General features: G+C 39.9%; 1 protein-coding gene and 1 long non-coding RNA gene across 3 annotated transcripts in view; one reads left to right on the top strand and one right to left on the bottom strand.

Moving 5' to 3' along the window:
* Positions 1-9,024: 9,024 nt before the first annotated feature.
* Positions 9,025-24,342, bottom strand: part of LOC139748707 (uncharacterized) — a 128,556-nt gene continuing 113,238 nt past the window's right edge. Inside the window, exons 70-81 of the mRNA XM_071662063.1 lie at positions 22,061-22,196; positions 21,507-21,709; positions 21,203-21,350; positions 20,111-20,355; positions 18,386-18,525; positions 17,603-17,824; positions 17,085-17,209; positions 14,953-15,101; positions 14,282-14,393; positions 13,579-13,728; positions 11,840-12,054; positions 9,025-10,249 (exon numbers count right to left, since the gene is read on the bottom strand). Of these exons, the coding sequence (XP_071518164.1) occupies positions 10,133-10,249; positions 11,840-12,054; positions 13,579-13,728; positions 14,282-14,393; positions 14,953-15,101; positions 17,085-17,209; positions 17,603-17,824; positions 18,386-18,525; positions 20,111-20,355; positions 21,203-21,350; positions 21,507-21,709; positions 22,061-22,196 (1,962 nt within the window). The 3' untranslated portion in view covers positions 9,025-10,132. The remainder of the gene's footprint in view (positions 10,250-11,839; positions 12,055-13,578; positions 13,729-14,281; positions 14,394-14,952; positions 15,102-17,084; positions 17,210-17,602; positions 17,825-18,385; positions 18,526-20,110; positions 20,356-21,202; positions 21,351-21,506; positions 21,710-22,060; positions 22,197-24,342) is intronic.
* LOC139748713 (uncharacterized) lies at positions 10,490-18,388 on the top strand. 2 transcript variants are annotated; one of them, XR_011712807.1, is made up of 4 exons: positions 10,490-12,041; positions 14,916-15,128; positions 15,764-15,974; positions 17,545-18,385. It is a non-coding gene; the product is annotated as an uncharacterized lncRNA (long non-coding RNA). The 2 variants fall into 2 exon arrangements; XR_011712806.1 differs by having other exon boundaries at positions 11,744-12,041; positions 17,078-18,388.

A 24,342-nucleotide genomic window follows, 5' to 3' on the forward strand; every position in this document is an offset into this window, starting at 1 on the left:
GCATAGGAGGAGTCTGGTTTTTCTTTTGGTTATGAGAATTCTTTCTTTGTCTTGTGGAGCGACTTTTGGATTTCTTGTTGGCATTTAACATTGAGGTCTGTGCTGCAAGTGCTCAGCAGATCTTTGTCTATTTGACTAAGTAAGGTTTTATTTGTCTTAAGTTACAGAGGTTTTCAGGGACGGTTTGACTGCGTGTCACATAGTGCAGAGAGGTAAGCGTGGTGCGTACTGTCAGCCCAGTTCATTGACACAAACAGGCTCAAGGACCCAGAGGGTACTACTCATCTAGAGGGAAAACGCGGAGCAGGGAAAATGCGATGGAATGAATCATGGCACTCAGTAACATGTGAGAAGTTATCAATGGCTATGAAAAGCCAACTCCTTAGGATGCTCAGGGACATCGTTTTCTGTAACAGGAGAGACAGACTAGTGTAAATGTGACGCTCGTTGGTACTGACGGTTTCACAATGTCTGGTATAATTGCAACGTTTCCCACGTGTTTGAGGGATGAAAATTCGTCATAAAGTCTACTACTGTAGCTCCCACGTCTCCCAGCATCTCGTTTGAGATTCATGTCAGGATAATCGACACACTTTGAGCAAGTCTGGTGTGAGAGGGGCTGAGAAAATCAAGCCATTTCATCAAGGTTCTAAACACGGTCGTGATGATAAAGGCCAGCTTGTGAGCGTATGCATAGAAAGTGGATATCATGAGCATTACTAAAGGCTTAAACAAATAAAGAATGAAATGCAGAGGGAACAGGTTCCCACAGGGTAATCCTTATTGAAACTACGGACAGAAAGAACTTAATCTGGGATCAGAAGTGATTACAGCATAAGCTATGCGTTAGACAGTGTATCGCAGTTGTGATTAACACACACCTACACATCATTACATCAAGTAAGAGTAAGGATCACCAACCACTCGTGACCACCATGTGCCTCGGGTCACATCGTCACATTGCAACTTGCAGACTTGAAGATCACTGCTATAGTCTTCATCAACTTTAACATTGCTGTCTAGACTTGGTAACATTGGCACAAAAACTCTCAATATTTTTGAGTGAAATTTTTCCCCTCATTCGTAAAAAGCAAATTCAGAAAAGAATGCGGCATCGAAATTTTGAGCTAATTATTTATTGTATGCGTCAGAGAACCATCTGCTCTAATCATATGACGTTCCTCATAACATTTGCTACACCAGGAAATAGGTTGGTGCTACACCAGTTGGGATTTTGAAAAAGAAACTACGTCAGTGAGTAGTTTCTGTACTTTCCTTTCTTTACGTTGGAGTCGCCAGTCATGGATAAAAGCCTTCATTAAGGCAGGGCTTTAACTGAAATATAGAGAGGATAATGAAAAGGAAAAAGAAGAGACAAGGCAAAGCATTTAATAATTTTGAAGTGAAAAACTCTTTTAGAATGTGCTAGGTCGTAGCTATTGGGAGAGACATCAGATGGTAGGTAGTTTAAGTGTACAGTTTATCCTTAGAGGTGCAATATCTTATAAAAGTGTGTCTCTTACTTATGGATCTTATTCCAGTAATGACCACTGAGTAAGTCATCCATGATTGATGGCAATGTTGTCTTAAAGCTGCAGGTTTATCAAAAATTTCTATCAGTGAAGAGATATCTTTTTGCCCTTATTCCTAGAGAGCCTCGTCATAAACAAAACGAAAATAAAAGTGAATTATGAAGGGAGAGTAAGAGGACAAAAGGGAACGACAGTGAAGAGAGCAGACAGGGCAGTGCTAACAAGCAAATAGGAGGCGGGAGCAAAGACGTAGCGAGTACTGTATTATGATGGACTGTTGAATGTGTTAGAGGATAGGTGGAGGATGTGCTGTGTGTGGGACAAAGTTGCTTACGAAACACAAGGAGCCTGACACCTAGTATCACCCAACACAAGAAACGTCATGCCTAGTACCACACAACAAGCAACCCCAAACCTAGTAACACATAACACCAATGATCCCAAACCCAGTACCATACAAAACCAGTAGGTCTTAACCCAGTACCACACAACACAAGAACCACCCCAGCCAGTACCTCACGGCACTAGGATCAACAGTTCCCAGCACCCAACATTCCCAGTAACGTTTCAGTCTGCGCCCTTCGCTTCCTCATCAATCACCTTATCACCGACAGCTAGAGTAGGGTCACGCTGAAATCACCGTACTTGTTTATTTAGCCCGACACACAAGGCATTACGGGCAAGTGTCGTTTGCACCCGCGCTGTAATCTGCTTGCTGCCTGTATGATGTATTCATTAAGGACGTTCAATTTACGTTTGCGTACTCAATAATTGTAATTAGGTGTTACTGTACTCCGCCTGCATGAGGCTACACCGCGAGTGAAAAGTCATCTTTAGCGAGGCTGTATCACTAAGAGCACAGTCCTATCAAATGGCTATTGATGCTATAGGAGTCCATCATTTCCTCTGTTACTGGAAGTGGCGCAGCCTTGGAGTTACAGGCGCCCTTGAAAAGAGGTCCTGGGTAACGCCAGGACTCTTGTTTAGAAAAGGGAGTCCTGCGGTAATTGTTAAATTAAATTAATATCTATAATTACGGTATCACACGTCATTCTAAACTATCGAGTTAATAGCGGAGTTAATGAAATGAATTTCATCGAAAATGAGCTAACCTTTCATTTAGCGTCCCTGGTCTGCTCTATATTGTCAACAGGCGCAGAGCTATAATGACGCATAGAGGTGAAGAACTGAACCAGATTCATCTAGAGAGTTTTACAGGAAATAATGATTTCAACATTTCCACTGAATGCTGGGACGGTCTGACACCCACAGTAGATCAAAGACGTCTCAACTGGAGGGTTCGGTTATCACCCGTGTGACCTCTGTACCAGGTAAATCATAGACAATTATTTCATCGAAGTCAAAAGATCTGCTACAGTTCAAAGTCAGATTTATGATGACTATTGAGAGATGATCTACATAGTTATAACACACACACACACACACACACACACACACACACACACACACACAAAATCTATAAAGAAAATATGTAAAACACCATATATATATATATATATATATATATATATATATATATATATATGAAGAACAAGCTAAGTGTCTACAGTGAATTAGGAAAGACTTTCATAACAGGCGGGGTTAGCACGTAGTGCTCACCGCATTTATTTGCTTGTTAGATCTCAGGTCTGATTTTGTCGTCACGCACATACGTGCTTGTCAACTTTGGTTTCATCTGGCACTGTTCTTAACCGTCTACTCAACACTGAATTTTAGAATCTACGTGTTTAGTTCATTACGGCTTTTATTTCACCTGAAGGACATTAAAGTCTCCCTATCTTTTTCTCCAAGATTCCATGTTTTTTAAGTCATGTGTTTAGTACGTTCCAACGAATTTTTGGAAATTCACATACTGGCTTGATTTCATGTCGGGACGTCTTCACCACATTTTCATATTTCATATTTTTTAATTTTATCCATTCATTGTTGCCATGCATATGTTATCATGTGTTTTTCTGTGTGTGTATATATATATATATATATATATATATATATATATATATATATATATATATATATATATATATATGTATATATATATATATATATATATATATATATATATATATATATATATATATATATATATATATATATATATATATATATATATATTTACATTAGGCAATACATGTTTTGATGGCTGATGACGTAATAGCAAAGACGTCATTCAGCTCTGCGGGTAAAGATCCGAAGCTTCGAACTTCTTGATTTGTTTTGTTATTCTACAATGTCACGTTTTCATATTATTGTTTTCATTGTATCATACATTATACCAACTTGCATTTTGTAATCTAATACTAGAAGTCTACACTTTAGTATTAGTAAGAGGTGAAGTATACACTCAGTATTAGTATGAAATTTGAAACAACGTTCCTGCTTCCGAACTGAAGATGGTTCGACTCTTATGTGTCAGGTAAGTACTGTGGTGTTGGTCTGTAGCCCACACTCCGAGTACAGGGCGAGCTGTCGGTGAGTTAAGTTGTCTCTCTGAAGTTTTTATTGTTTGACATATATACATATAATAGCGTTTAGCGTCTTGCACCCCGCCACCTCCGCATATCTTTTCTTTTGTGTATTTATGTACACATTTTGTTTCCTGGTTTTAATGCTATTTGGTTAGTTGGTAATTCTTCGCCAATATGTTGTTACTCGATAATTTCTTTATGCCTCTGCTTGATCTACTCCGGCAAGACGTCTCTTTTAAGGAGCTTGGATAACAGTATATAACTATTTGGTGTTATTTAAGGGGTTTAACTTGCATTTTGCCATCGATACCGAAAAGCTGTAACAAGCAATTTCAGTGGCCGTCCGGAATGGTTTATCATCGTGAGTGACTAACCAGAGGAATCTGGTAGTTCCTTAATTTTTGTTTTTGTTTGTGATACTTTGATCAGCTTTGACTCGATACAGTATACAGTCCCATTCTGATCCATATTAATTGCTTCACATAAGTAAAGGACGGTATCTTTGCTTCACGCACAGTATACAGTCCCATTCTGATCCATATTAATTGCTTCACATAAGTAAAGGACGGTATCTTTGCTTCACGCACAGTATACAGTCCCATTCTGATCCATATTAATTGCTTCACATAAGTAAAGGACGGTATCTTTGCTTCACGCATGTGATGGTAGGCTTCTTCACTGTTCACCGTTGTTCTTTCATTGCTCTCGTTAAACCATGTCTTATGCTTATCCTTGTAGAGCATTAATATGTTTTCAGGAGGAAATCAAATTCTTTCACAGAAATATTTAACTAATTTATGTTGTAAGATATATTATGATAATGTATTCCTCGTCAAAATCAAATTCAACTAATACATAATCCTCTCTGAGACCTTGAGTATTTTCTGTGCCTCTCTTTTGTTTCGATAAGTCCTGGAATTTTGATTTTGATGTCCATTTATGATTAAGATTTCGCTCTCCTTCCCTCAATATAGCTTTCCCCGGTTTAGAAGCTTTTGAACAAGTCGTAAGAGATTATCTTAAGAGGTCGTCCCTAAATATATGGCTGAATAACCATTGATTATATTAATGGCAACAAAGACTATCTTATTGAAGGACTTGAGAATGACAGCAAAGTCGTTTCAACGAACGAAGAAGTTGTTCATCTATTGCCCGTCCGACACAGCCAGGCACCTTCATCTTCCTCTGTCGCTCGGATCATATGTCCGTTGGAATTATGATGAATGGGACAGTCGCCGCCACTGTACACGCCAATCCCTCCACAAACATGTAACGCCAGGAACACTAGGATTTGTATAGTTCCTCTAGGGATGTCTGGAGATGTGACTTATGTTCGGGAAACTGTTCGTTGTTGCGTTGCTGTGTCTTCTGGTCTCCTTGGATCATCATTATCATCTTCTACACTTCTCTGTACTAACTTTCTTGCATGCATGGGAAACTTAGATCATATTAATCATGCTGTTGTCTTCTCTGTACTAACTTCCTCGCATGCATGTGAAACCTCAAATAGAAAAATATACATCTTATGAAAAATCTATCGATTTGACTCGTAATCAATAAGTTATAAGGGATAATCTAATACAGATCAGTGTTATTCAATCTTGGTCGATGGATCCTGTAAGCAACTTGAAATAGATTCGGAAAATCTGATCTGCCGCTTAAAGTCTTTCCAATTCGTTTTAAAAGGAAGATAGTGACAAACTATACAAGATTTTAAGGCAACTATTCAGATTCGATATCTGCTCGTTTATCGATTCGGAAGGTATCGTAATTGAACGGTGAACTAAAGCATTTTCAAATTGAATGTAGACTGTATTAGGTGCCCGGCCAAGGACTTGCTACTGTGCGCTATCCATATTACACAGTTGGTCTTAAAAGATGTATTGTGGTCTTTCGGAGCCTTGGGTTTACATCGGATCTCGAAGGGTAGGGATTGGTAATTGACAGGAATGAGGTGGATGTTAACTAGAAAGATTTCCTATTATAACGACATTTGAAGTTAGTGGGAGACAATTTTTCTACCTTAGGAGTGAACATACATCCGATGGGAGACGAGGAAATCTCGAGGAGACAGATCAGTGCAGTGAAAACACGCGTCATTATAGAGCATATTCTCTTCTAAATGATGTATACATAGGTTACTACATCGAGTCGCTCGAGCTGTAGCAACTTCTGTTCAAATAACTCTTGCTGTTATCAAACATTATATTTCCAGCACATCCACCCTCCTCCGCACACTTATTTGTAGCCCATTCTTCACATCCGTATTATATTGTTGGAACCACTACTTTACCATTAAACGGAGCTGAGAGGAATCATTGCTTTGAAGGAGGCAGCACTTTTGATGAGAGGCAAACGGAACTGGGAGTGATCGTGGTGTTGGGTGGGAGGCAGCGTTCTTGGAGGGAGACGGGGCAAACAGAAGTGAGAATGATCGTTCTGTGTCCGGATTCACCTGGATTCATTACAAAACCAAACCGTTCATGTGGGCGTCAGTAAGACACCGTCGTAAGTTTTTGCCGAGTCACATTTTTTCCACACTAGTTTTTATTCGCGCGGTTATAATGTCGCAGTGGCAGGCATTAGATAAGTTTATGTTTAGGAAGATTTTTTTTCATAAAGTGGAAGCTTTTTCATGAAGTATAACCATCTGCTTTATGATATCACGTTACCAAGTTCTCCGGGATAAGTATTGCGTTGAGAATTGCTAATGATCACTGATGGCCCAACAAGATGGATTGCCTCGGTAGGACAAACTGACATGGAGGTCGTTCCACTGTCGCGAGGAACGCATTCAGTGTTTATGAGAGGTACGCAAATACCAGCTGGGATGAAAGTCGCGTATCGATGTCTAGAAGGCAGCAAGCAAGGTTGATAAGGGATACAGCAGTGTCGGTGACACAACAGGAGGGAGGAACTCTGGGAGGAAGACCTGAAGTGAAAAACATGATAGCACATGGTAAGGGAGACAGCAGAGACTGATGGTAAGGGATGTAATGAGGAATGTGAATGAAGGGGAGTGGAGAGGGTAGTCATACAAATGGCATCAGATGGTGGTAATGAGCGGGTCAACAGGAGCAGCAAGAGGTAATGAGGAAGGTACCTTCACTGATGAAGATGGTACCACACAGGTTTTAGGAAAAGTAAATGTGAAGTTTATTGAATTCGAGCAGCTGTTCGGTGGAAAGTTCACAGTTGAGGAATTACTTTATTAGGGGAGGTCATAGTAGTAACTAGTTCATTAATTGCAACACGGCTTGAGATTAAGGTCAAAGTAGATACATCTACGTTTTGGATAAGCACATGAGTGAAGTCTGCTTACATGATACAGGAAGTTTTACAGAGGAAAGTTTATGGTTAGCTAGTGAAGGAAGAAATCTTGGTGATGAGAAAGATAACAGTATGAACTGCAGGCAACAAACAGTTCTGATGTAGGAGATAGAACAATGTCATTGTATGAAAGACAATGGAACGGTGTTGGAGTGAGATGTAGAGATACTGAACTTGTCGAGGGGAAATGGTTTCTTGGCTGGTCATTTCAACTTTAGGCCTATCGACTGTCAGGATCATTATAAACGACAATGTAATTTTCTAACTACTAGTCAAGTTAAGAAAAAGAGTTGACACTTTCTTCAGGTGTTTAACACAATTCTAAGACAATTCTCACTCGTGAAGATATTATCTACATAAGAGACAATAGCAGACAGGAGAGAGACAGATTTCCTGAGTGAAGCTCTGTTGATGGAGACAGCTGAGATGGTGAGGCCAAGAGCAGGTTGCTGACGGCTAATTCTGTTTCTAACAAACTGGAAGTGTCATCCAGATGACAGAAATTGCTTCCTTCCTTTGGTAATTCCACGTACTTCCCCAACAGAAGCGAGTCTTTCTCTTGTGACTTTTACGTCATTTAAGACTGAGAACTTCTGCTCCATACTGGAGTCTTTGCTTTAGAATAAAAAGTAGATGAAGGAGGAGGTAAGCACGGTGGAAAGTAAATTAATTTTGGTACAGACACTTGCAGAGCTGGCAAGTGTTCCACTGGTCTGCGTTGATGAAGATGGAAACAGATAGTCATTTGGCAAAGCAGCAGGAAAAAAAAGCTTAAAGATGAGCCAAAGTGTGTAGGTGAGGGAGACGTTGGAAACAATGATGATTATGGAAACACTATGCAGTACTGTGAGGGACACGACTATGTTGAGGACGGCAGATAAATGCTGGTGGGGAAGGGAGGAAGCAGTGCTAGAGGAAGTGACAACGCTAATAATACAATAACGGCGTCTTTCAAGTGCAGGAAGCGACAAATTGTTGGTGCTAAAGTTAACAAACGAGCAATTTTGATAAGGGTTACACAAGTATTGCACAGATTTATGAAGGGACACTGAAGTATTGCACAGTGAGCGAGTCACTGGTGACGAAAGGAGGAAATAGATGAAAGAGGCACTGTCAGATGGGTAGCTATTTGACAGAGGGTGTTGGAGAGAAGACAGCTTGTAGTTCTTGGGAGGCTAAGCATTACCTTGCGAGTTATTGCCTGGGTTAAGGCCATTTGTTACACCTCACGACCCTAACATAAAATGAATCGCCATTCTGGCTCGGAGGGGCTTCACATGATGTCTTGTCGTGGGCTTGCGATTTTGAGTTTATTGTTGCAAAGTAATTTGCTCACAATCTTGTTTTACCATTAGATAGTAATACTTGTGTTCCTAGTTTCGTATTGCGCTGATTCTTAAGAAAAATAAGATCTGAAAAAATATGAATTCATTTGTGTGTGCTGAAAAGATCTAGCAATATAAAGCGTTTGTGTGTCTATATGTGCATTCATTTCTCTACCACTTCCCAGAGGTAAGGATAAACAGCTAGGTTATCTTTGAGTCTCGTGTCTTATCCAGAATTCGAACTCGGCCCGTAAGATTGTTAGGTGAAAACGCTAACCACTGCACTACGGAGGTATTGCGTGTATGTATATATACATATCAGGAGATGATCAATAGTTGAAACAAAAGAACAGTAATGTTTTTTATTTATCTTAAACTTGAACAAAGTAAATTTAACAAAGAAACATTGTCCATCTTATTTACTAAAGAATTAGTCGACCATATAGGATCTAATTCTAAGGAATAAGAGTATTGTAAGTGATTTTTGTGCAGAATGCGATTGGAACACTTGAATCTCCTTATAGTAATCCTAAGATATAAGTAGAGTATTTGAATTGTTCATAAAATTAAACTTCTAATAAGTATAGATTAAACAACGAACACCTCTTTAATACATCAAATATAAAGGATTTAAGACGATACGTCAGATATCGCCCTGCTTACACTTAAGGAAATAAAGCCCAGCATTTGTTCATAAGAATAATGAATCCCGATCAAACTTCTCATGGATTCGGACTCTGATTCTATATAACCGAACGTAACTCAACACTTATGCTTTTGCATCTCCAGATTTCAAGCGAAAAATCTTCAATAGATTTAATATGGCTGGAGTTATTTCTTGTTCGGGAAGATTGTAAGCATTTCTCCCCTTGGGAGAGTATGTCACTGAGGTTACTCCGTGGCTATATCACCTCGAAGACCGTAATTAATCGTTTTATATAGTGATAATAAACGATATGGTAAAACATAACATGAAAATAAGATAAAATATCTTAACATGATGAAATATAGTATTAGAGAAAGTACATAAATCTGTATTTATTCCAACGTCAACTGCCGTTGCGTTTCATTCTCGTGTAATTATGCACTAATTTTTATGACGTGTATTCAAAGACTTATCCATCTTAAATATAAAGAATCAAATATATACACCCTCCCAAGAAAGTATCTGACATCCAGGACTGATATTACTATTAATCAACAACTTGCCAACCGAGATTAACATTTGACTTTGCCGCCACTCTGATGCACTTGTAAACTGCACCAGGGTGGCAGCGAATTCAGGTTGTAATCTAAGTCTGCCAGTTGTAGATTACTAGAAACTTCAGGACCGTTGAGGCCGATACTTTTTTGGGAGAGTGTACACATAATCTAATGTTGTTCTTGCTGCACTTCACATGCGAGAACCACAGGCGGTGTCTGGCGCGACACTGGTGCTCTCATGATTGAAGTCCGCTTACTCTGAATTTAGCCAGTCCACACATTCTCCAAATGCGTTCCGACGAACGCATGATCCCGCCTCGTCACTGTTGGTCTCGTGGGCAAAAGAAAAGTCTTCATCCCCATATTGTTCCTGTAGGGAAAAGTAGAGGAGACCGATGACTTGCAATGCATCATAAAAATGAATCGGGGACATCATCTAAACAGATGGCCAAAGTATATACATATATTTATCTTATGTAAATGATTTGGTCTCTTTACCCATTAAATGCTAAGAGATTCTTAGACAAGAGTACAATTAAATGCTAAGAGATTCTTAGACAAGAGTACAATTCAACACTTGTCTCTTGCAGCAAGAAGGTGGAGGATACATATTTCATAGATATGAAAGTTTGTACATGAACGTTGCATCTTGAGAAAGGTCTAATCATACTAAAGTATTACATGTGACCCTATCATTAACGTGCCCTGATAACAGTTGCTATAAGATGTTTAGATAACGTAGTAAAGTGTGAGATGTAGGGTCGAGATAACTCGATTATAATGATAATATTGAAAATGATAATGAACGATTTATTGAATACCAGCAGCTATTCGGCTGAAAACAGTCTTCATATTACAGAACTTCGAGGTCATTGTATTGCCTAGTTAAGTAATCATATGAAAAGTTGAGGGATGATTCATTGGTTGAATATATGGAGGGATAATTCATTATGGTTCACTTTATCAGAACTTAAATTCTTTTTACTAAATGCTATTTTTGACTCTACACAGATTCTTATCCATAACGAACTGTGAGTCTTCCTTTCACTTAAACATTTTGGCAATACTTGTCCACCACAACTGAATATCGCATTTACTCTCCCTCGCAAACTCTTGTTCTAACATTAAGGATCAACTGAATCGCATACATATGAGGAAGAAGGAATAAACTAAAAATAGATATTCTTGATTTGGCCTGTCAGCACCCCTGAAACTTGAACACTACGTAGTGTAATCTCTATCGCACTAGGGAAATGAATCGTACTACAGATTATTTGTATATAACGCATATTCATCAACTAAATGCGTATCATTTGAAAAGTGACTTATTCTGGGTCTGCTGAGTATGATTTTAGTAACTAGATGCGATTCGGCATTTTGATGAAAGGTCTGTGGGGCCTGGCTGTGGATAGGATGCTGTGTTTTCGACGCATTACACGTGACGGCTAGAAAATGGATGAGAGGATGTGACCTCTCTTCGTCTATTCCTAGTACTATTTCGCTGACGTGCAAGCAACGATCAAGAATGGATGATAATGGGGAGGCTGCGTCATCATGGTTGACGTAACTTGGGTTTTAAACTCTGTATGGTAGTACTGGATTCTAATCCATTGTAATATGCCTCTCCGTGTATTACTCTATCGTATTAATTGTTTTTGGGAAGGGGGAAAGGGATTATGGAAATTTTTATGCAGCAAAGGATCGTTAGAAAAGGAGAAATTCAAGTCGTTTATTCTTGAACATACCGATGGTACTGCTGTCAGCCATACTAACTGGTACATTGTACCATATATCCACAGTCCTGGAGGAGAGAGAGTACTTCGCCTCATTCGAGTATTTGGGTAAATACATTTCTTGACTACGTTCTTTGCATTTCTCTGACAGGTCACCATTCACATACTGCATCCCTCGCCCTCGCCCCGGTGTCACTGACGAAGTGCCTTACATAAGCATGACTTACTAGGATGGAGAGGTATCCACTGCTCCAGTTATCACACTGGACGCTTGCGGCGCCGTCGGGCGAGCTGGGGACGCACACGCACCGTTTCCGCTCCTGCGGGAGGGCTGTCACCGCCATTCGCTTGCCAAAGACAATGGCCAACTTCTCCAGTTTCTTCTTCATTTTCCCTGATGAATGCTTCCTCGTCATGAGGGGCACGGAGGTAAAGATTGTGCCTGTAAGATTAGTCAATAAATGATTTACATATGAACAGTTCTGAGTGAAAAAGTATAGCATAAATTACTGTATAAATTGCTACAAATCTTGTCGTAAAATTGGGGGAAAACATCATTTTCATGGGATTGGGCAAAACCCATTTTTCCTTTACTTGTGTTGGGTCCATGAATGAAGATCTGCAGTGTTATGTTAATCATCTTTAGAACCTTATCCAGAGTGAATACAAGATTTTCAATTTCATATTTCATGAGGGGTTACCACTTAATTGAAATCATTAACAGCAGTAAATAGGTATATAGGAATATCCTTCAGATCACCATTAAACCTTGGCTATTTAGTAAAAGAAATGCATCCCATTTTCAAACGAGAGAAAATGTAGTAACATGACTGATATGGCTTGTCTTTGAGAGTAGGGTACAAAACATCTCCAGTATCAACCAGTAACATAATAGCACAATTGAAATGTCTGTGTCAATGTGTATATGATATAATTGATGTAACTTTCTGTATATATTTTAACTGTTTACTTTATACCGTAACTTTTTTATCTACAGTCATCAACCTGGAATGAAAAAAGTGCCATAATCATGACCATCTTGGATGAAGAGAGAAACTAACAGTATGGGAAAAAATGAAGGAAAAATCAATATGACTTCATGAAGTGTTAACAAAAATGAGTCTTGAAGGCAGAAAAGGTATATGAAGAGGAAGACGAAGGAATGAAGAGAATTTCCCAGCTTATACGTCAAGGTAGACTTTGACATTGAAGGTAAATGTTATGAAGCAAACATACATTGCTGAGAAAAAATCTAAAATTAATCTAGGGTTTTGTGAAAAAACAAAATGGTCATTACTCAATCTTTGTGAAACGTTTGTTATCTATATGAAGGATGTTGAAAGGTATGTATCATCAACTAGGCATGTGAAGAGGGAGAAGACAAACGGAGAAATGCGGAAGAGACATTATAACAGTTAAAGGAACGGACACAAACTCTGTAAAAGAGATAGACACTGGGTAGCATTTGAAAGATACAAGGCCATAAATGACTATATCAAGACAAGATGGTAGGAACATCAGATAAGGGAAAAACAGTTCACAAGTCAACAGAAATATAATGGTAAATGACCAGAATTTTAGATAATATGAACAGTTGCTATTACAGAAGAGGTTACAATGTGAACGCAATACGATGTTTTGAAGTGTATTTACCACCAAGACAAAGATATCATTACTGCCAACCAAGGAAAGGTAAATTACCTTGGAAATCTGAAAGAAATCGAGTGGAGGCCTACAGGCTCACGTGGCATAGAGCCCAATGAATAGTTAGACATGTGACCTAAACTTCTAACTGGTCAGAAATTGTCAGATTTGGTTAATCTGTGAGGGACAGTACAATCCATTGGCTGCTGGCGGAAGGCCATACACACAGTCGATCGAGATTTAGGAGCATATATGAGGAAAACACCTTAATCCCTTCCTGAAGGAGGGTCTGAGAGGATGACGAATCGTCTGCAGTACTTACCATTATTCTCGAGGGCGAGTGGGGCGCAGTAGGCAAGTTTGTTCTTGGGCACTGTGACTTGTCCTCTGATGACTGGGTCCCCAGTGAGACTCCCGGGTCTTCCGCGATTCCTAGCGTCCTTCAGCGTGTAGGCGTTCTCACTGTCAATACCTGCAAGGCGTGAGATAAACGGGACCATCAACTAACGCTGGCACACGTGGCAGTAAAACATATCCACTTTATGAGAGGTTAAAGTAAAGGAGCAAACAGCAAGTGAAGTTATGGGAGCAACATGAGTAAGATAAGGATTGGGCTTGAGAGGTGTTAATCGCATATTTACCTTCGCTGCTATGAGGAAATGATAATAAAAGTGATGGAAATATTTTATGAATAATTCTAATGCCAAATAAGTTAATAAAATCAATTTTTGAAGGTTACAAGCCAAAAAAATGGTGTGATGGAACGTATATGATTGATAGGTCAACCTGATTAAAGGCATCATTACTAAGACCAGGGTTGATCATAACTTCCAACACAATCTTGAATACCATTTGTTAACTTCAAACATCACAGTACATGACTGAAATTACTCATGTCCTTTATTGCGTTAATGTTACGTAGCTGTGTTACAGGACATGAACTCTGGAATCGTGGATTCACAATCATACAAATGAATTCTCATTATTCAAGACGTGGCTTTTCAAACAAGAGGGAAATATCTTGCCTTGAATCTTCTTCTGTTCCTTGGGTTTAGGGATATCGAAGAGTTCCAGGTTGAATACATGTAGGGTGATGGAATACTCCAGCAGAATATGGTACATGGTGCTGTATTCCATCTGTAACCAAACATCAGTATTACTCCTCTGCAACACGCATACACAGGAACACCTTCTCTTCAAGAAATGCTGTGTCTGGAACCAATTCTTGGTAGATTAGGTGACATTCATTACACATGATATATTCATTTCAAGAATTGCCAAAACTCGAGCGAATCTTGCTAGTTGGGATATTATGACTCTGGCTCTGGACTACAGCTGAGGAGAAGAATGTGTCACTAAATCATCCACATCAGAAAACTAGAGAATAAGATGGAGATGAATACACATATCAAATTAGGAGTCACGCTTGAAATAGATATCATTTATATAACTTTAACTAATGAGTTTTAATCCAAAAACTTTAAGTGCACGGTATCTATTTCTATTTTCTAATAGTTTTAAGCTGATATCAGCAATATTTCAAAGTGTTAAGTTTGCCTTTTATCTCTTAAATCATGCATTTTCAGCCTGAAAATCTTGTAAAAGATTGATTCGTATATGTATCTATGTATGTATTCAAAGTTCTATTGATTGTTTCAGGGTAGCTACTCTCGAGGCGGAGTGTGGAAGTGCTCACGGAGGGAACGGTGGGGCTGCAGGACGTGCAGGGGAAGAGGATGAAGGTCACACTGACGCCGGCACGGAAGTTGAGGCCAGCAGCGAAGGTCAGGGCGTCGAAGGCGTCGAAGACGCTCACCATCTCTACCCTGTTCTCCGTCAGGTTCCCTGTTAAACACACACACTCAAGACAATGTAAAGCCCTTTAGTTATATGTATTGAATATATACTATAAGCGTTACACATATATATCATCTTTATAGAAAGAATATCTAAATGGCTAGTTGCACGTTTCGAACAATAATAATTTCATTATATCAAGGTTCTGTAAATCATTAGTATTATCCAATGGTTGTCATGGTCTATTTATATGATATGATCAAAGCTGTGTAGTATCGCTGAAAATGGAGGATTGAGAGGAAAGAATTGCTTTAATCTTTCATTAGCCATACCAGCTAGAGATCAAAGTATATTTCACTTACAGGCAAACTTGTATGAAATCATTACACTTCATCGTTTAGCTAGTATCATTATTATCCAGTGGGCGTTTCTGAAAAAATCATCTGTAAAACAGAACTGGAAATAGTTGTTAAGTTTGGATGGTCCCACTGGCTATCATGTTTAAAGCAGTGTGGACACTATTTCTCATAGTAGACATGAGTTGGGGATACGTATGAATGAGCTGTGAAGCTTTATAGACTTGACTGATCCAAAATAGGATGAGAAAAGGTAGTGGACTGCAAAGAGGATAAGGAATGATAGGTGTTTGTTGTATCAGTAAATCGTGATTGTGTATATTCAAACTATAGAAGTTCTATCATCATCATCAGGGTCAAATGGATGTCACGACTGCGATACCTCAGAGGATGAAGGAATGTGGTACTGTGGTGAGAACGCAACATACTCTCAACATATCATGTTCCAAAAAGAACAAGTAGAACAAACAGTCTTTAACTATGCAGAACGTGGCCCATAACTTGGCGTCATGTGAACGCGGCAACCTCCTGTTGCCTAACGGTAGAAGCTTCAGAGAGATGACAGGTATTTCTGATGATTAGGGAACTTATCTAACGGGACTAATACCATGGAAAATATCATTAGCCCTTATTAAGTATGCGTATAACTGCAGTTGTTTTTCTGTATAGATTGACGTGAATTATTGATGCGTGAAGCGATTAACAACGGGATTCTAATACATATTGATATTCTGCGAAAATGTTTTACAAACATTGCACTGATCTAGCTATGTGTGTATGGTAACGGTTTGTGAGCTTTATTAACAACGGGATTCTAATACATATTGATATTCTGCGAAAATGTTTTACAAACATTGCACTGATCTAGCTATGTGTGTATGGTAACGGTTTGTGAGCTTTATAGTCCATACATTGAGTAAATGATACCGGGCAGTCGGATTGCATGATTATTAGACGATTATGGTTTGGTGGAACAGAAGTAGTAACCGAAAGAGGAGGCCAGGTGGATGATTCCACCTGGCATGTCAAGTTCGTGGACGACTCTGTGTTCACTTGAGTAAATGGGATTCATTTTCTTTGTTTTCACATACAAGTACAGATAACCACTAGAGATTCTAGCCTTCTTGTCTTTCTGCGAGTTTGTTTGCTTCCCTCAACTAGACCAGGGGTTCTTAACCTTTTTATGTATTTGTTGGAGACATCCGCAGCGTCTGTGGCGTATATACAATAGTATGTCTGGTCTGAAATCACAATCGAGGACATATTGTACCGCCCAAACCCTTACTAGATACAGAACTATTGATTTTTTTATATATGTGTAATCTATCCTATTATTCATCTATATATCTATTGTTACGTGGCCCACAGGTTAAGACTGGCGACAGTTCTTTGAGTCAACAGCAGACCTTTACCTAACATTCTCGTCACAGTTCTTCGGATTGTGTGTTGTTCCGCTTGGATGAAGAGAGTTTAGCTGAGAGTAAGGTACTACTGCAAAGGCAGGTGTAGAGCGAGAAGGTGCAGTGTTGTGTGAGAGGAGGTGCGGTGTGAGACATTGACACCGAGGGAAAGGAGTGGGTAGGTGTGCTGTGAGTGTCTGTAGGATGTATTAGCACGATGGCCTCTGGCTACAGGTGAGTGAAGACCACTCTCTCTCTCTCTCTCCAGGACTTACTGAAGGGGACGTGATTCAGGGCTCTGTGGATGTTGGCCGCGTCCGTGAAGATTTGATTGTTGACTGTCACTACAGTTGGCTCGGAGAACGGTGGGTCGTCATTGCCGTACACGACCATGGCGTATCTGCGTACATTCATATATATGTAATGAAGTAATCACACTTAGGCGTACGGGACTCGAACCTAGGCCATCGATATGGTAGAGTAAAGAGCTAAAGAGCTCACTCGTGGTGTCTGAGCGGTTTCGCTCATTACTCTATCATCTTGGTGTCCAAGGATCGAGTCCCATGTGTTTCGGTGGTGATTGTTGCCATTTATTACATGCGAACAAAATATTTTGAAATTGTATATTACCCATCCACTGGATCCATTTACATCTATAATTCTCGTAAAAACAAATCACAATGGGAAAGGAAAACTTTGAGGACAGAACATATGTAGACTTGGTTCTCTCAGCAGATTCCAACCTCCCTGTGAACCAGAGATCACTGCCATCGAGAGATACCGGGACACTTACCTCACAAGGCGGATGCCATTCGCCTCGAGCTCCTCATTGACGACACTAATGAAGGTCTCGAAACGATTCACGGGTTTCTTCTCGGTGAGGATCATGTTGCACTCCCCGGCCTCTACGAGGAGGACAACGTCTGTCGACTTCAAGATTTCTTCTTTATCCAGCACTATCGAAGTTCCTTCCTCCAAGGTTCTCGTTACTCCGTCGTCAGTCATGTAGTCGCACCTGAACCGTGAATTCGAAGCAAGTGATTGGAAGATGTCGTGTTGTGTATACACAGAGTATGTCATACTCTTCATATACTGAATTAATACTAAATATTAACATTAACGAAAGGGTGCTATAAATTTGCTTCCTGGAAGTCAGTTATATGAGAAATATACAAAACTGTCTGTTGTGTTGTGCATTTAGGTATTTTCATTGTTGAAAAGAATAAGTGAACAAGTGCTAAACATCAGGTTACCAGGTTAGCTTTGTACTCAGGATAGACGAAAGTTATGACCATATTTCAGATGTGAATAGTGTGGAATCATCACTCGGCTTCGAATTATATGTTTACAACAAGCACTTCTCTCTCATTTTTCCTCAAGGAACACAAATGTTTCCACTGGAAAAACAGACATTCAATGATGTTTGTGCACATATTTATGCTGTAAATTCAACATAAGACTTAATGAAGTATCAAATATATATTGATCATTGTGCTTTAGTTTGAGTATTCTATTGGGAGGTGAGGCCACACTGGGTGTTTAAGGATGCGGTGGGTAGAACTGCTGAGTGACTGACTGAACACAGAAGACTGGGATCTTGACGGGGATGTTGTTGTTGGAGCAAGCCTCCATGTAGGCTGTAGCCGCCTTGCAGGTACTGCGATCGTCGCCTCGATAGTCCACCAGACACATGTGTAGGTAGGGAGTAGGGTCGATCTGCAAAGAGGGTGTATCACACAGGGGTGGCTGTGGTAGGCGTATTGAATGGGTCCATAAAGGGAAGGTGCCATTGGCCGGGGGTATGATGAGCCTCTGACATGATGATCCGAGTTAACGTCACAGGTTTACGATTTGATTTAAAGCGGGTACATGTAGGGGGTATGTCCAATCTGCGAAGGAGGGTGCATCATTTGCAGGAGGCAAATTATATGAGACTTCACTGAAAGGAAGGTACGATACACTGAGGAGGTATGGTGGCCTCTGACATGAAGAACTGAATTAACTTTTTTTACAGGATTGTAATGATACTGGAATTGGATACCTGGCGAACGTTTGACACGATAAAACACATGTTAAAACCTTCGAATCCTAAAAACAGAAAACTAGAGATGGAGGAACTGAACAAAGGAGGCAACACTCGGGAATGTTCAAGGCTGATGATCATTCCTTAGGAAGAACTCCTTAGAAATAAAAGTATGTGACAGACATTAACAAAAGTGTCATAAACAGATACCATAAAGGGGACTGTTTCAGGCGGACCATTTATGTACAACCTGTGGTTTCCTGACTAGTGTATCACAGATCCTCATTGGGATGTGATCCTTCTATCACTTTAGGTGTGTGTAGATTGATGTATAGCCATAATGAATACAAATCGATGTCGTCTTTGGTCATGCTAACTATTCGTGCTGTTAGGTCGTTTATGCTCACTATTCATGCAGCTATAGGTCGTCTATACTCGCTATCCCTCCAGTTTTAAGTAATTCACACTCTCTTCTCGTGTTGTCTTAGGCTAATCATATCCAGTACGTGCTTGTTCCCTGTCATCTATCTCCGCCACACGTGCAATCTCACGCCATTCATCTCGGCTACCTCTAGTATTTCGTATAAGTTTTACTATAAAGTCATTTGATATACTATACCAGGATATATATCCCTAATGTCAACACTTGCATCAACTCTTTATACCATTTTCGTCTACAAAGAACCCATGATTACTTATTCTTTCACGTGCACTGATATCTACGAGAAAAAGTGACATACTTTCCCTTTTACATTCATTTATCATTTCCTTCATACATTCTACATATCATTCTTCCCTCCCTTTTCCACCAGGCATTATCAGGAATCTTCTTGAACTTCCAAAGTAACGTGATCAATCATAGTTACGTCGAGTGCATATACTTTTTACTATAACACATCCCAAGCACGCACCTTCCGATGTAACTGATATTTCTCACTAAAGCCGACTTCCCAACATCCATTTCTAGTTCACCTATAGCACTTATGGATTATGGACTACTAATGATGACAAATGGCTTCCCTGATCTAGCAATACCATCAACTCACGAGTTTCAAGATGAGAGTTCGAATTGAGGAAGGACTGCATGTTCTTGATGGACTTGCATGTTCCATGTATTGCAGTCAACCATGTGGCACACGGTCCGTGAAAACAATAGCTACAAAGAGATTTTGTGGTCCAGGAATGATAATGGAGTTTGTGACTGGTCATAACACCTTCCTAATATCAACACAACTCATCTGATCATGACCTATGGATCCCACTTGCTGCTGGACATACCTGGAAGAAGCAGTGCTTGAAGGGTGAACCTTTAGACTGGAAGAGTTTGGTGCAAGTTTCGATGGGCACCTTGGAGCGGCCTCTGGCAATGTTGCCGATGGACTGACACTGTCGAGGGCTGACTTCCCAAGCGTCGGCCAGCACCCCAGCCACGTCCGTCATGGAGCCGTCAGGCAGTCGGAGGTCATCAGATGGCTCGTTGTTGTAGAGCCCCAGCAACCCTCCTGTGTTGTCGAAGTTGACACCTGTGTGGTGAAGAGGTGCGGACTGTAGTAGGGTTATAGACGTCTACAGCAGGACCCTATTGTAATGATGTAAGCGGCCTGATTGTAATATCATATGCCACTTAATTCTACGCCTCTCTCTCTCTCTCTCTCTCTCTCTCTCTCTCTCTCTCTCTCTCTCTCTCTCTCTCTCATACATACATATTTGATAGTGTGTAATGACTGAGTAGAATCGTGAACTATAGTGTTGATTACATTTAATCTTTCTGCATTTCTCGTACCATAACGCATTAGTAATATGAATAGTAATTCTATGTGTTGTTGTCAGCACAATAAATCACACTGTCGTCACCGAATATAAATATGCTTATAGATTTCTAAGTGTGGGAGACGGACTAGCCATTTTGCTAACGTCAATGATGTTATCATTCTTGATCGGGTTCAAGAATATATTGTTTATCCTCACCATGCCAATGAATGAAACTTATTATGGTTGGCTTCATATAATACAAAAGGAATACCAAATAAATATCAATAGAAGTGGAATATCATATGAATCTTTTCAAGGAATTCTAATGCATTGTTACATATCATTTGTCGACCTAACTATCATAGGACTTTGTATATCTGAGTTGTATCTCTGAACAAACCATTTTTCTTCACGAAGGACCAGAAGTAGATTTCATATAGACTCTCCCTCCTAAAAATAGGATTCATTTGTGATTAGATTACAAAGAAAATGTATTTTTTTCTAGTTTTCATCACTTTTTATAGCGTTATTCTCTAAAAAAAAAAGTAGAGAGGAACTCCAAGACCTTAATTTTGTTGAAATGATTCACGGACGTACAGACGTGTAGGTGAACAGTACCGTGAAGAGATATGGAGACGACGTCGTGTGCCACGTTCCACGTGACGAGGTTGTAGCTGGTCTGGACGACGACCTTGTGTAGCCAGCGGTGGACTGTGGCAGACGGGAGGCCGATCGGCAGCTCTGTAGACCGCCCGTCCACCGTCACCTGACGACAGAAGAATAGTCACATTTTCTCTCCCACAGGAAAACGTGTTAATGTTGTTTACATTATATTTTCACAATTGCATGATTTATATGATTCAGGCACACACAGATACACACAGACATTGACAGACAGACACTTATGTTTGCTCTAGCTTACCCTAAAGTCTGCTCCTAGTTCTATGATATTGCCGTCAACGTAGACGATGATGGTGCGGGAGGAGTGGCTGTGGTAGTTGACGGCGATCGCCCACCGACTCCCCACCATATCGGCCGCCAGCAGGTGTTGGCACCGTCCTTTGAACTCGAGGTGACGCCCGTCGAAGGTCATGAAGTGCTGCTCGCCAATCATGTATCCCGTCACTGCCATACAAAGCCTCAGTTATTAACGGTTACGAAACTACCACAAAGTCGTCCAATATCCATCATTAACCCCACTAAAGACGTGACTTAGATCCTGTTCACTCTATCAGAAGATGAATTAAGAATATCCACAACTCTGTCTGTAAGCAGAATACAATCTTGAACTTTAATGGCCTAATTAAGGAAACATACAACGTGATAATCCAATAGAAGGTTTAAAGTCTCGCTGTATATTGCCCTGACATCTGTGGAAAACACACTACTGTAACTACCTACTGCTACAGTAACATTCAAGTATGATTCCCAGCTGCGTCGGGAGGCAAGAAGGGTGAGAGAGAGAGAGAGACTGACCGGGGAAGGGAGGGATCCACGTTGAGGGTCTGAAGTTGAGGTTCAGGTGCTTATACCAGGTGTCCAGGATGCTCACGTTGGAGGAGGAGAAGATGGCCTCTCTCACCCACTGGATGTTCTTGTACTCCGGCAGATCCTGTCCCACACAACAATGAGAGAGGTCACTCAACACTGCCCCCAGCTATCCCACCCTTGAGACATTCATGTTTTATACCTACTTGAGTACACTGATAGAATTACTTAGTCATTGGAGAATTAAAACTTAGTATTGACCTAAGTTTTCCTCTAATGTTAAGTTCATCGACAGAATTCATTGCATAACTTGGTTCTTGACTGATGCATAAATATGTATGTAATTCATGAGCAAACTTGTGTTCGCTAATGAACTGCATATTTCAACGTGCCAAGACACAATTTATGCAGTGAAGTTTATCGATGGACTTCACTAGAGACGAACTTAAGTCCAATAGTGAGTTTTTATCCACCCGATGCCTTTGTAAGTCTATCATCGTAGATTGTATTTAAGATATAGTTATCTATACATTTAACATTCAGTGCGGGAACAAACTTGATGAAATATACCTCTCAAGTTAAAAACTATCACTGGTGCTGGACAAGTAAATATCCATTTCATCGAACTATGACCTCTAACTGAAATACTAGTCTTATGAGGGGCGACTTGAGTCCCATATATAGTGAGAGTGTATGTGGTCTTAGAAGTAACATCTGAAAAGAGTGTTCATAGATATCTATCGGTTGGTGGATGTTGCTTAACGTTGATTGCATGAATGACCCAGGCAGCTGATACGCCTGAAGCCAAACCAGCCAACCAACCATCTGCCTGAGTAGTGCTTCTTTTTCTATGTTCTAATGTGTGACATATGTTTGTTCGTGTTTGTGGTGTATATAGTTTGATATTTCTATTGCTGGAAGAGGATATTCTATACTTGTGGGCTCGAGGAGGATGTTCTATACTCGTGGGCTCTATACTTATAGGATCTTGGAATTAATACTACATCTTCCATAGAACATCCCTATTTTCCTTATTTCCATATATTTCTATCAAACTATAGCATATTCACCTCTTCTGACCTTTCCTCTGCAGTCCCTACCCATGGGAACATGTAGTAATCTTCTTATCATGATCTTACAGAATCTTCTGTCCCTCCGTTGAATATTCTGAGTTCGAAACTCCATTATACATCTGATCTTGTAACAGGAATTGCACTGCTCTGTACTGATGCATCAGTTGCATGTTGTTCATGCGTTGCGTTTTCTCTATCTCCGTTTTCATTTCCTCAACTTGACCATGTTATCAAACTCAGCCTCTGTGTGATCGTATGTTCGTAGTTTCGTAACATATGTGAATTTTTCTATTTCCGCGTCATGTTGCGGGAGATGAAATCTCGTTCTGTATCATCACCTCGGGCTCGGCAACTTGCTGATACAGGAGGGATTCGAAATCATTCTGAAAATGATTAAATCCACAGTTTTCTCTCCTCATATGAAAGCAAGTGTTGGCAGTAAATCTCTTTTCAAAATTCTCCATTATTAGAAATTTACCATCCTGCAGCAGAGGTTGTCTATACTGCCTCCTCCATCGATATGATTTTCATTATATAATTGCTCTGGTTCGTTCAAACTTCCCAGTGGTGTATAAGTTATAAGTATTATTGTGTACTTTTCATGGTCTTACTTTACTTATTGTTTACCGTTTGAAGGGTCCATCCACATGTATCTAAGTTGCTTCTCAAAGATAGTGAGTGCTACGTGCCATTCTCTTTTGTTCCTTGTTCATTCTCTGCTCTCGTGTATCATTTGGGAATGATCACATAAGATCGCATATCCATATCATGTTTCCTATCTGTAGCCTCAGCAGAATTTGGTTTGACATCTTCCATGCAGTCTCTAAACTCCAGCTCACAGGTACATCTTAATCTCTTACCTCAAGTTCATCTGTATTCGTACATCATGTGGATGCTTGATGCATCTCGCCCGTGTGTGATGTATGACCTGGTGAATATTCTCTCCTGTCTCACATGAAGCCTTCTGCTTTTCGTTGGCTTGTAACTCCTTCACCTCATTTTACTCATAGGATGATTTAACATCTTCTTCTACATCTAATAAGGAACACTGCAGTAAATTCTTCATCACAGTCAAGCTTCTTCACCAACCTTCTCATCACCTGGATACCACACAATATTCTGAAACTTACAGCTTCCCAACTTCCTCTTCATCAACTAACTTTTGTTTGCTTTAGCTAATTTGTTGTCTAAAGTCTA

Source organism: Panulirus ornatus, chromosome 1, assembly GCF_036320965.1.
Source record: "Panulirus ornatus isolate Po-2019 chromosome 1, ASM3632096v1, whole genome shotgun sequence".
NCBI classification, from domain to species: Eukaryota; Metazoa; Arthropoda; class Malacostraca; order Decapoda; family Palinuridae; genus Panulirus; species Panulirus ornatus.